General features: G+C 38.5%; 1 protein-coding gene across 1 annotated transcript in view; it reads left to right on the top strand.

The window, feature by feature from the left end:
* Nucleotides 1-13637, top strand: part of jag1b (jagged canonical Notch ligand 1b) — a 40264-nt gene that overhangs the window by 23549 nt on the left and 3078 nt on the right. Inside the window, exons 8-25 of the mRNA XM_079856266.1 lie at nt 390-503; nt 584-697; nt 783-896; nt 1000-1046; nt 2090-2263; nt 3315-3465; nt 4193-4357; nt 4655-4768; nt 4864-4977; nt 5083-5196; nt 5966-6082; nt 6638-6665; nt 7466-7551; nt 8554-8667; nt 8927-9036; nt 9149-9382; nt 10137-10268; nt 10691-10838. Coding sequence (XP_079712392.1) covers nt 390-503; nt 584-697; nt 783-896; nt 1000-1046; nt 2090-2263; nt 3315-3465; nt 4193-4357; nt 4655-4768; nt 4864-4977; nt 5083-5196; nt 5966-6082; nt 6638-6665; nt 7466-7551; nt 8554-8667; nt 8927-9036; nt 9149-9382; nt 10137-10268; nt 10691-10838 — 2190 coding nt within the window. The remainder of the gene's footprint in view (nt 1-389; nt 504-583; nt 698-782; nt 897-999; nt 1047-2089; nt 2264-3314; nt 3466-4192; nt 4358-4654; nt 4769-4863; nt 4978-5082; nt 5197-5965; nt 6083-6637; nt 6666-7465; nt 7552-8553; nt 8668-8926; nt 9037-9148; nt 9383-10136; nt 10269-10690; nt 10839-13637) is intronic.

Below are 13637 nucleotides of genomic sequence, written 5' to 3'. Positions count from 1 at the left end.
TGTCACATGATCCTTCAGAAATCATTCTAATATGCTTATTTAGTGCTCAAGAAACATGTATTATTATTATCAATGTTGAAACCAGTTGTGCTGCTTAATATTTTTGTGGAAACCTTTGATTCTTTGAATGAATAGAAAGTTTAAAAGAACCTTTATTTGAAATAGAAAGCTTTTGTAACATTATAAAGTCTTTACCATCACTTTTGACCAATTTAATGCATCTTAGCTGAAAAGGTATACATTTTTTTACCCTAACCATTTAAAAACGTTCTTTCTTCTGTGATTCAAAATTTTGTTTCAATATAATGATTATATGTCTTCACAAAAGAGCTGTACGTGTTTGAAACTGCAGAACGCAAACGAGTGAGACTATGTGCTTGCATTCACAGCTGAACACGCTTGTCTGTCCAACCCATGTGCGAATGGAGGGACATGCAAGGAAACCAGTCAGGGTTACGAGTGTGTCTGTGCAGTCGGCTGGAGCGGCCCATCATGCGAAATCAGTAAGGCGGCATACAAACAGTAATCCAAACAGAAGATGCCAAACAACACTTGATGTGTCTAACCTGCTCTGTTCTCATAGATGTGGACGACTGTACGCCAAACCCATGCAAACACGGAGGCACCTGTCAGGATTTGGTCAATGGCTTCAAATGTACCTGCCCTTCTCACTGGACCGGCAAAATGTGTCTGATTGGTGAGAGATTAATTCATCATTTAACTATATTTTTTTCCTAAACGTGTGCATGCTTTTAACTTATTCACAAAAATTATTTTTAAAGATGCCAATGAATGTGAGGACAAGCCATGTGTGAATGCCAAGTCATGCCACAATCTGATTGGTAGCTATTTCTGCGAGTGTCTCCCTGGCTGGATGGGTCAGAATTGTGACAAAAGTGAGTATATCTATGTTTTTATTTTAAGCTCTGCTTGTGTTTGCAAAGATTTATTTCTGCACCGTGTTTATGGGTTATAAACTCAAATTTCTTTCATTTTTAGACATAAATGACTGCCAGGGGCAGTGTCTGAATGGAGGAACTTGCAAGGTAGGAGATCTCCTGATCTGACTTCACTTTCAGAAGTCTTTGTTGACTATCTTTGATTACTATCGATATACACTACTGTTCAGACATTTGGAGTCAGTAAGAAATTAATAATTTTATTCAGCAAGGATGCATTAAATTGATCAAAAGTGACAGTAAATACATTTATAATGTTACAAAAGATTTCAAATAAATGTTGTTCTTTTGCAGTGTCCATTCCATTCAAAGAATACTGAAAAAACTGTTTTCAACATTGATAATTAGAAGAAATGTTTCTTGAGCACCAAATCAGCATATTAGAATGATTTCTGAAGGATCATGTGACACTAAAGACTGGAGTAATGCTTTACCATCACAGGAATAAATGACATTATAAAATATAAATATATATTTAAAAACATGCAGCCTTGCTGAGCATGAGAGACTTCTTTCAAAAGCATTACAAATCTTACCCACACCAAATTTTTGAATGGTAGTGTACAATTCTTTCCAAGATCTGCCCACTCACAAGCAGGAAGGAGCTGGCATTTCAGACTGGCATGTAAAGCGGCCAAGTACAGCTAGTTATTTTGTACATGATGTTTAGGGGTTTATCTGAAATTGGATATAACTATGAACAAAGTGGAATGTACAGGTGTACTCAATGATATCCCCTATAATTGCTACTGTCTGCTTCAAACAAAATTCCCGAATCCCTTCAGAGTGAATGCCATGAACCTCTCAAACTTTGACAAATCCAGTGACTAGTTTGTCTTCAAAAGGGCTCATTAAGAAGCCTGGAAGCTGTAACATCCAGAACAGAAACACGTAGAGTTCATGGGTGTGTCGTCTGAGGCTGACCTCTTAATACCATTGATTCTCAATAGTGTTGTATGAAAAAATGTAAGCCGTCTAAACAGAATAATAATTTTTCAGGGTTAGTGCCAGGAAAGTGTGTCTAGGATTATGGCAGAGGGCTTATTTGACCTTCATCACTTAAGTACACTGAGTTATTGTAGCTTTTTGTCAGGGATTTTTTTTAAAATTCTTGCTCTTTTCTTTAACAGGATTTGGTGAACAGTTACCGCTGTCTTTGCCCTCCTGGCTACTCGGGTGAACACTGTGAGAAGGACGTGGATGAGTGCGCTAGCAGTCCCTGTCTAAACGGTGGTCGGTGTCAGGATGAAGTCAATGGATTTCAGTGCCTGTGTCCTGCTGGCTTCTCGGGTCAGCTGTGTCAGGTGAGGGATTCTTTGTATATAAAATCTTATATAACAGTTACTGTATATTTATTTCCGACCTAAAAAATTATTCATAACAAACAAATGAATCTTGTATCAGTACTTAGTCGCCTCACATTATGTAATGCTTAAGTTAAAAATAAGACTCAAAATATAAATATGATTGCATGGACAAAGTTCAAAGTTATAAAATTGCTTCTAGTTGATTTCTGTATTAAATGTGCCAAATTGTGATGTTGCTCGTCAACCATAAACATCCTGCATATCTACAGTTAAACTGTGGCTAAACTGTACACTTGTCCTGATGCATCCAAACAAAATGGCTCTCATATAGAATGAAATTCCTCTATTGATAAACGGTATAGCAGAATTTTAAGTTCTATTGGTGGTTATACACTACCGCTTAAAAGTTTGGGCTCTGTCTTTTTTTAAAATGTTTTTTAATGTCTCACCGAGGCTGCATTTATTTGACAGCAAACTCAGTAATATCATTAGAATTTAAAATAACTGTTTTCTGAAATCATATATAATGTGCTCAAGAAACAAAACAGTTGTGCTGCTTAATATTTGTGTGGAAGCTGTAATGACTGTCAGGATTTATATAACTGTAATGGAAGCATTTTTTTCTAGATTGCTTGATGAATAGAAAGTTCAAAAGAATAGACAAATATAATTGTTTAACATTATAAATGTGTTACTTTTAAATGAATGCATCCTTGCCAAATAAAATTATTAATTTCTTTTAAAAAAAAAAACTTTTAAACAGCAGTGTATACCTTCATTCACCCAGCTCTAGTTGTACCCCAAGGAAAGAGAGAGACAAAGAAAGAAGGGCTAGGTTTGAGACAGCCAGGGTTTGGCTAGCTCTTTAAAATATTCTTCTATTTGTTTTTATTCTCCTGAGCATTTTGGTACGCTTTTTCCTGGCAGACGCCGTGTCGAGGCTGTTGAGGGTTGCTCTGTTTTCTAAGAATCCAAAAATGCCTGGATATCATTTTCCCCTCATCATTGAGCTCTCTTTTCTCCTCTTGTAAATCTTTCTCCGGTGTAGCTGGATATCGATTACTGCCAGCCCAACCCATGCCAGAACGGGGCGCAGTGTTTCAACCTGGCCTCGGACTACTTCTGCAAATGCCCCGATGACTACGAGGGTAAAAACTGCTCTCACCTGAAGGACCATTGTCGAACCACATCATGCCAAGGTGAGAAATCTCAGTCTCCGGGACGGATCTCGTCTCAGTATCTCTTTGTAAAGCGCCTCTAAAACCCATAGTAAGCTGATCTGCTAGTTGCATGCCATTGTTCAGCTGCTGAGTAAAACGAGATTACAGGCCCGTGGACTCTCCCACCACCTTCAGGGGGAAAGATGAGAAAAAAGAACTCATATTTTGTTACATGAGGCTTTTTCAGCCCACAGTGAGCTATTTGACAGTAACCTCTCTGGACACACAGCTCACATACACACAGTCTCTCAAACACTTTCCCCATTCCCAAATCCTCCTGAACATTTGCCAGCTTCTTAACAGCTCTGTGTGTGTTCTCCGTGGTTATGACTTGGTGGGATTCTCTGCCTTGGATGTTTTAAAGTGTGTGTGTGTGTGTGTGTGTGTGTGTGTGTGTGTGTGTGTTTGAGGAGAGGCAAACCCCACAGCTAGATAAGCCCATCAAGTTTCTTTGTGAGCAGAGTCAGGGCTTATGTGCATTAAATGGCCTCCTCGCACATTCTTTCTGCAAAAGCAGATGTAAAAACTGGATTTGCTTTCTAAAGTGAACCAAAAAAAATATCTGAATACATTGCCTGGATTGCTGTTAAGTGGAAGAATGGGTAGTGTCACACGCTTTTGTAGATTTTATGTCACTTGCTGTCGGTCTGCAAAGAACTCAGAGATTTAACAGCTGGATTTCGTTCTTTCATTGAAACCCTGACAGTGATTGACAGCTGCACTGTTGCCGTGGCATCCAACAGTACACCGGACGGGGTGCGATATATCTCCTCCAACGTCTGTGGCCCTCACGGGCGCTGCAGAAGCCAGGCCGGGGGCCAGTTTACGTGCGAGTGTCAGGAAGGTTTCAGAGGCACCTACTGTCATGAAAGTAAGACTGAACATATTATTGGATTATAGGGATTCATTGATATTGCACTTATTTCCAATAAGTCCATAATTATTTTAACCGATAACTGATAAATGCCTAATATTAAAACCCTTGACTATTTCATCTAAATGAATTAAATATAAAACACACCAAAAAAATAATGCTACAAGTGATTTTAGGCATCACAACATTATAATATACGGTTTAAAAAATATATTTATTTGGAGATTTGCTAAAGATTTATTTACATGGTCTTAGATGATCCTAAATTCTATGGTGTCTTTGGTCATTTTTCAGATATAAACGACTGTGAAAGTAACCCATGTCGCAACGGTGGGACTTGCATCGATAAGGTGAACGTTTATCAGTGCATTTGTGCTGACGGTTGGGAAGGACTTCACTGCGAAATCAGTATGTTCACTTGAATAGATTTTCCTCTACTTATACTAAATGTTTGTGCTTCTTTGAGTTCATTTTCTCATTCTTTTCTCCCCGTTTTTTTCCAGACATAGATGACTGCAGCTTGAACCCTTGCCTAAACAAGGGAGCATGTCAAGACCTAGTGAACGATTTCTACTGTGAATGTAGAAATGGCTGGAAGGGAAAAACCTGCCACTCCCGTACGAAAGACTATTTTTATGACCCACCCAGTTTGTTAAGTTTTTGTTTTCGTGCTTGCGAGTACACAGAGTTTTAAACTACTATCGGATCAACTGTAATTTCAGGTGATAGCCAATGTGACGAAGCCACATGCAACAATGGAGGTACATGCCATGATGAAGGGGACATCTTCAAATGCAGGTGCCCACCTGGCTGGGATGGTGCCACATGTAACATAGGTCAGTTTGGATGATTCCCATTCACTTTCTCTCTCACTCTTAGAATGTGATACAGCTCACGTGCAGCAATCCCACAAACCCCTATGGCATGCTTCTTGCTGCAAAGTCATACTTTTACACGAAAATGCACTTTGGAGCAAACAGTTGTAGCAAACCTATAAGCTACATATTTGCTGCAAGTATTTCTTGCAAGTGCTTTAGAATATTTTTTTAAATCGCTCCTTTCTAGAATGTTATGGCCATTTAAATGTTCAAACTTTATAATGCCAAGGACCCCGAAATGTTACCACCTCCCTCCTAAAATTTGAAGGCTTTACATTTTAAAACCAATTTAGACAGTGTAAGAAAAATAGTAACTGTGATATTAGACATACTGAATAAAGACAACATATGAGGTCTATTAAAAAAAAGTTTTTTTTTTTTTATGTTTTTTTTTAACATTTGATCATTCTAGCTTACATATGAACTCTACTCTATTTCTATCAATGTGTTGGCAGTAATTTGCTTCAAATAGCACGGTCTGTAAAAAAATTTGGACGAACATTTTTTTCACAAATTTGCTTGATGCAGAAAATATCATATCTGGCGTACGGTCGGCTCCAATTCTTTGATGGGAAATTCAGTTGGAACGAGCCTTGGGAAATGTTGTACTTGGTAATACTTCAAGATGTAGCGGGTCTGTTTTAAATGTGGCAGTCTTGTTGTGGTTGCAGTCGTGTTGATCTGTTCAGTTCAAAGGGTTCTGACCTCTCTTGTGGTTCCTCTGCAGCCAACAACAGCAGCTGTCTGCCCAACCCATGTGAGAACGGAGGCACCTGTGTGGTCAACGGCGACTCCTTCAACTGCGTCTGCAAGGAAGGCTGGGAAGGATCCACCTGCACCGAGAGTGAGTAGTGTGTTAACTTCCTAGATAGATTTAAAGTTGAAGAGGGAGTCATTTTACTCATAAAGGTTTTCAACCCTCATTTGGTCTGCGAATAAAGCAAAGATCCATTTTCCTGGCTTTGTCTTGCTCGTTCTTTTCCATTCTCTTTCTCTAAACCCACCTCACCCTGGCTGGACACTGTCGACTGCTGCCAGCTATGAAGGAAAAAATTTAAATGAGGGAAAGTGGAGACAGATGTCCCCCCCTTCCTCAAGCTCACCACCTTCTCTCTCTTTTTCCCCACTTGATGTGCCTTTCTCATGTATTGTTGTACACCTCTCACTCTGTGAGAACAGAAATCTGGAGTCCTAAAAAATGAAGAGAGAAGAAAAGCTGGAGACAGCGAGTCAGTTAGTAACCGAGCAATCAGCGAGTCTGCCAAGCTGGACGCCCACGCGAGCACGCAGACGCACGCGCACACCGACACAAGCTCTGACATGTTCACTGTTGTGTTCGTTCTTATGTGCTCACATGGGTGTGAAGTGAAACAAACCCTCCTCTCTCTCTCTCTTTCAGATACCAACGACTGCAACCCACACCCATGGTAAGTCCTGGCAAAACATTTACACACAGCCTGCCGCTGTAAACAGGCCCGTACAGCTGTGCCGCACTTTCTCACACTCTCTCAGTGCTGGGAAACAGGCACTCCTATAGCTTCTGTCATTCCAAGGGTGCGTTAAGCTGGCTGCCTATTGTGCTTTTGACATTTTGTCTGAGCAAGATTCTGAGCTGTCAGGAATCACAATAACATATACCATCAAAACAGATTTTGTGTCATGTGGAATCAGGGTCCAAAATGTACTTTTGGTTAAACACCAAATTTATTGATAATTGAATATACCTGTAGTTTTTCACGTAGTCGTTGTAAAAGTTGTTGGGATGTGCAAGCTGCGACTAATGTTTTTATTAGTAGACAGTTTGCATGTCTTTGAATCTTTGCGTCACTTTTATCAATGACAGTCGGACTTTACAACTTGAGTAAAAGAATGTATTTTGTTGCAAATTTACTCATAAAGTTACCATTCACTGGTGAGTTAAAATTTTTAAGCCATTTTATATTTTACTTTAAATTGTTTGTTTTATTTTTCATTTGATATGAAATCATTTTATTTGATTTAAAATTGTTTTATTTGGAATCGATTTGATTACTTTTTCAACTTTAGTTGAACTCGAACTTGAACAAACTCGAACCGTGAACCAACAGCTCTTATGCAGTATGTCAATATGCCAGCTTTTACTCTCCTTTGGCGCTTGGCAAGTGCTAATTTTGGAGCCTGTTTATAGTGCTGTAATGGTGGCTGAATTGAACTGTGCCTGACCCTCCGTCTTTCTCTCTCTCCACAGCTACAACACCGGGACGTGTGTGGATGGTGAAAACTGGTACCGTTGCGAGTGTGCTCCGGGTTTCGCCGGGCCAGACTGTCGCATAAGTGAGTGTTAGATGACGCCTGATCCTCTTGGCTGTCAGCCCTGTTAATGTGCAACACATCTCTTCAAAAACAAACAGAGCTGGAGCAAAATGCAGTCTAGCCACCCAATTAGCCAGCCCTCTGGGCAGAATGCCAACGACACAGCGAGCACCGTCCTTGCATTCTGCAGCGCTGATGTTCACGGCCCCTCGGGAAAAACTTACTCTGAGTGACCGAAAGCCAATCAGCCTGCTTATCCAGCACTGATTACAGAGCTCGTTTTTCTTGTGGGAAAAGCTTTCATCTGGCTGCACAAGACATACCTTAGGCTTTACTGTTTGATGCATCCAAACCTGCAAATGAGCTCATGACTTTACTGTCAGCTTAGCTCAAGATGATATAGTCCATCAGGATAGGGTGTTTAGTCATACTTTATGAACTTGTCTCAATCAAAATTCTCACTTAATGATGTATATTTATCTCATATGCAAGACTGCATGACAATTTTCTCTTGGTTTAAGCAAAAACAAATTTTGATTGAAAATATTCTTAGAAAACAAGCCTTTAATATCGCTAGCAGACTTGCTTATTATATGGTAACACTTTACAATAAGGTTACATTAGTTAACATGAACTAATAATGAACTGCACGTATACAACATTTATTAATCCTTGTTAATGTTAATTTCAACATTTACTAATACTTTATTAAAATCTTGTAAACATTAGTTAATGCACTGTGAACTAACATGAACTAACAATGAACTGCTGTATTTTTATTAACTAACGTTAACAATGATTAACAAATACAGTAACAAATGGATTGCTCATGGTTAGTTCATGTTAGTTAATACATTAACTAATGTTAACTAATGAACCTTATTGTAAAGTGTTACCGGTAAATCTAGATATTTTATATATTTTTCTTGGGAAACAAAACTGTACCTGTTGCTATTCATGCTACTGGAATGCTTTTAGGACATTCGGAGTGTGATTCCTAACAGATTCTCTTCATTCCTTCAGATATAAATGAGTGTCAGTCTTCTCCTTGTGCATTTGGCTCTACCTGCGTAGATGAAATCAATGGTTACCGCTGTGTTTGCCCACCTGGAAGAACAGGACCAGAGTGTCAAGAAGGTGAGAGTCATATAAGCTTGTGCAAACTAGCAACACACCGCATAACTACCAACCTCACTGTCCCCTCGGGAGAGCATAATTTCTTCTTGGAAAAACCCAAGACCTGCATTAACACCTCCAAAATCCTTCATTTCCACACCAATAACTCAAAATTTGCCTTTGGGCTGCATGATTATGACTCAAAGACTCTTTTTACTCAAAAAGATCAAACAACCCCCTTTCTTGCCATGTCATAATCTTCTGTTGGTGTCGTTCACAGTCATTGGGAGACCCTGTATTGCTAATGGTCAAGTAACTGCTGATGGCGCCAAATGGGAGGAAAACTGCAACCTTTGCCAATGTCAAAATGGAAGGGTTCATTGCACCATGGTAACTTAGCTTCCACTTTGCATATTCTTGATGCAATTAGTAATATTTCTCTTAATTATGCCATCAAAATGCATATTGTTTGACTTTTTTTATTTTTTTATTTTTTTTTTAGATGTGGTGTGGGCCAAAGTCATGTCGGGCAGGAAAGACCAGAGGTGGGTGTCCTGCTGGCCAATCCTGTGTTCCCATCAAGGAAGAGCACTGCTTCGTCAAACCCTGTCCTAGTCTGGGAGAGTGCTGGCCCCCTGCACCCTCTCCACCCTCCAAATGCCACGCCAGCTTCTCTTACCAAGACGACAGCTGTGCCAACATCACGTTCACCTTTAACAAGGAGAACATGCCTCAAGTGAGTTATACTTCCAGAGGAGAGCCATTGAATTATGAGCTTTTGAGCCGTTTTACCCCTTTTCCAAACGTCTCCTCCAGACCTCCACCCGTCTCTAATTCGGTGGAGAACCGAGAGCGCAGTGGGGCGTGAAATATCAGGTTCTCTTCATCTAGGATACAACGTTCCTCGTGGGTGAAGTTTTCCAGGCTAGTTGGATTCTCGCAAGCTTTGTTGTCATATCCAAACACTTTTTCTTTAGATGAAAAAAGCGCAAGAAATACTTCATCTTGTACAATAAGCCCTGGCTCAGTATCCCTTTCCGAACCAAGGCATTCCTGAGCTAATATCCCGTAACGGTTTAATACTTAGACAGTCATTGTATGAGAACAGAGTTTGAGAAACACCGCTGGCGGCTGCCCACCAGCAGGTCTGAATTGCTGAACGAGAGACAACTGAGTGCAAAACATGACAGCGACAGGCATAAAAAAAACACAGTTCTTCTTCTAATGTGCTACAGAAACAAGGGAGGAGTGTATAGGATTCATATTTGATAAGGGAAAAACCTTACCGTCTTTGTCTCTTTTTACTTTCTCCCAACCGACTAAATCTTTCATTCTGGTCTTTTCGCCCTGCCCTCAATGTCTGCTTTGCTATGGGAAACAAACCTAAAAACTGAGGAGCAGATTTGGGGATTTGGATTTGGATGCATATTATCTATTTGGAATGGGTTTAAATATGAACAAACTCATAATTTATCCTTCTATTCTGCCAGGGCTTGAGTGTGGAACATGTATGTAATGAGCTGAGGCACTGGTACCTGCTGAAGAACCTCACGGCAGAATATGCTGTGTCCATCACCTGTGAGCCATCTTCTTCTGCTAGTAACGAGATTCACGTTAGCATCGTAAGTATGGCTTTTCAAAAGGTTTAAATGGATATAACATTACATTTAAAGATGCTCCTGGAGGTCCACCTTTAGCTCTAACACAAGTTTCTAGTTTTCTGGATGACCTTGCTAGTTCAGTTTTTAATTAACGTTGCAACTAAACTCGTCAGGAAGGTTTTAAGGAACCCCTTATTTAAAGGAATAGCTTACTCAAAAATTTGAATTCATGTCCTTCCAAACCTGTTTGATCTCTTTCTACTCTGGAACACAAAAGAAGATATTTTGAAAAATGTATTTTTTCTATTGTCCATACATTGAAAGTTAGTATGGTCCAGAATTGTTTTGGACCCCACCGACTTCCTTTCCCCCCCCAAATATTTTAAGGAAGGCAGAATTAGTAGAAACGCACATTTTTATGATAGTTTTTTTTTTTTGTGCAGTCCACAGAAGAGGCCAGGTTGGACAGGAGTCCTATTAAAGACATTACGGTTCAAATCATTGACTTGGTGAGCAAGCAAAATGGGAACAGCACCATCATCAAAGCCATCACTGGTGTACGGGTTCACCAGACACAAAGCCCCAAAACTGGTAAGCATCTTTCCATCATACTGGTCATTGGGTCCATCTTTGCTGAAAGTTGTCGAAAATAAAAGTATTAAGGTTTCCACAGTCGAGGCCAGTCGTGTTGAACTGTCTGTCCTTGGTCTGTCTTGCTTGAGCAATGTTTAACTGTCAAAAGAAGCTTTAAGTCATTGAAGCCATGGAATGTTACATCAGCTCTGCCAGTTGGATGGAACTTCAATTAGACATCAGGGCCCTCTTTATGCATGCTGTTCATAAAAAATGGCGTCCGATGTTTCTGCCAAGCTGCTTAGTCTCTTCCTCACTTAAGAAACCTTTAAAACATGTGCGCCAGCCTCTGTAGATTGGGCCAGGGGACCCGGTATAAACAGGGTATGTCTTGTCCAAAACAGGAACATTTTGCTGTTAAGTTGATGTGTGGATTATTTTTTCCCTACAGTACTTCTGTATAACTCCAAGATTTTCCAATTTCCAATGCACAAATGTTCACCAGTAAATAGGAATAAAACGTGCAGCAGCACTTTTTAAGACAAGTTTCCATTGTAGTCTAGGAACAGGTCGATGACGACACTTTTAAAAAAAAATTGCATTATTAATATAGTATATTAATAATTAAAATTGCATTCAAATTCATGAATATGGGCCATTCTACAGAATTGGTGCAAAGTCAGAGTTGGAAACATCTTGAATTTTTTTTGTTTTTTCCCACAAATTTTGCATGTATGCAAATTGTATAATATCCAAGGTATGCTTTTCTAGTAATTGTGCAGTTAATTCTCATATTGTATTTTCAGAAAATGCTGGAATATTTTCCTTCTCCCCAAATTTGTCACTACCGAAACACAATATTAAATAATTTATTAAGAAGGCTTATAATGACCTATTAAGATTTTGTTTACATCTACCTTATAAATATATATTTTTTCTATTTTTAAAAAATATTTTTACTGGTTAAATCAATAAAGATTATAATTTTAATAATATTTTAAGTGTGATTTATGAGATTTGTTGTATTTTGAACCCAATCTTTCTTTGTAGAAGGCATAAAGTTTATCGTACTGATTTCAAAGTTAAGGATTCATTAGTATTAATATGCATTGAACCAAACACTATCATAACATCTTAGTTGATAATTCAATATACTTTATTTTTGACAAAACATCCCATGTTACGGTAGTGACTGCACATTTTTGGTAGTGACAGTAATGTTTTGGTAGTGACCACAATAATTAGTTTGCCATGGCTGAATCAGACTGTCCACATTTTATGTTAATATAAATAAATAACTATGATGCACATATGCAGTCAGTACATATAGCAGACACACATCTGACAGTAAATATCTTATAAGAACACCTCGAGCTATTCTATACTTTGGTCTTGAGGTGCAAGTGAGAAGAGGTATGCTCATAGATTTTTCTTCCTAAAAAAACAACAACTTACAATGTAGACTCAGAACCACTTTGTTTTATTTTCACATTTTCAACATTTTGTTTATGAGTCATTCAGATAAATCTCCAGAACCACTGAACTCTGTGTGTGTGTGTGTGTGTGTGTGTGTGTGTGTGTGTGTGTGTGTTTACATAATACATTAATTTCAGAATAATTTTCCTCATTCAGATAAATCTCCAGAACCACTGAACTGTGTGTGTGTGTGTGTGTGTGTGTGTGTGTGTGTGTGTGTGTGTACTGGTGTCTGATCACCCTCACTGGAAGTGCTAGGTGGTGTGGAAGCCCTGCAAAATGTCTCCATCTCTTTTTGTCTTTTCACCATCATCCTGTGTCTTTTCTGTCTTTTCCTCCATGCTTTTCTGACATGTCTTTGCTCCCTGTCAGATAATTCACTGATACTCTTCAACTTTCCTTCTTCCCTTCGTTTCTTATTTCTTTCATTTTCTTTCCTTAAGTATTCCTCGTACTTCACTGGGTCTTCCCTCAACCTTTGTTTGTATTCTCTCTGTCTCTCTGTTGTAGTTTTTCTATTTTTTTTAGGCATGTTGGTGTTTTATGTCATTCTCCTTGCCAAGTTAATCATAGAAATTAACATTACTGACAACAACCTTACACCTAAGCTAGTATCATGGACTGCAACCTTAAGTAATTGTAACCTCATCACATTACAGAATTTTAACAGAATATTGCATACTAAAACACTACTAAAACATACTACAGTAGTAATTATTTGCATAACTGTACTAAAATGTAGTTTATTCCTCCAAATAAAGGATTATGTGTTCCCTTTTGTCACTACCAAAACAATGTCACAACCGAAACTTCAAGAAAATGTTTCGGTTGTGACTGTTTTGGTAGTGACAATTTTAGATAACTTTTGAGCCTAGCTCGAAGATGCTAATCAGCACATGGTTAGCCATCACTGGTCAGAACAGTTGAACACATATAACAACTAAATTTTATGGAATAACATCCCAAAAAAAATACTCAATAGCAGAAAAAATGAGTTTGGTAGTGACATTCCTTAAAGTTACACACAGATTTTTAGACTTTAGAACACATTTACCTCAAAATGATGGGATCAATCTACTCACCATATAGCACATGAGAGAGAGGGACACAGGAATATTTCCTGATCAAAAATGTAGGAGTGTGGTTAAAATCAGTCTCAGCCAATGGACTACAACATTCACTGTTTTGGTAGTGACATGAAAATGCGGGACATGTTTTTTTAGATAAAGTTTCATGATTTAAAAATAAAATATAAAATAAATATTTTTTTTAACTTCATTTTTTTTAAAAAAACAAAAATATTTTTTTTAAAACAAGAATGGAAAAATTTGCAAAAAATTA

This window comes from Squalius cephalus (genome assembly GCF_949319135.1).
Source record: "Squalius cephalus genome assembly, chromosome: 21".
Classification (NCBI taxonomy): Eukaryota; Metazoa; Chordata; class Actinopteri; order Cypriniformes; family Leuciscidae; genus Squalius; species Squalius cephalus.
Note: the sequence above shows the minus strand (reverse complement) of the source record. Positions and strands in the feature narration are given on the sequence as shown.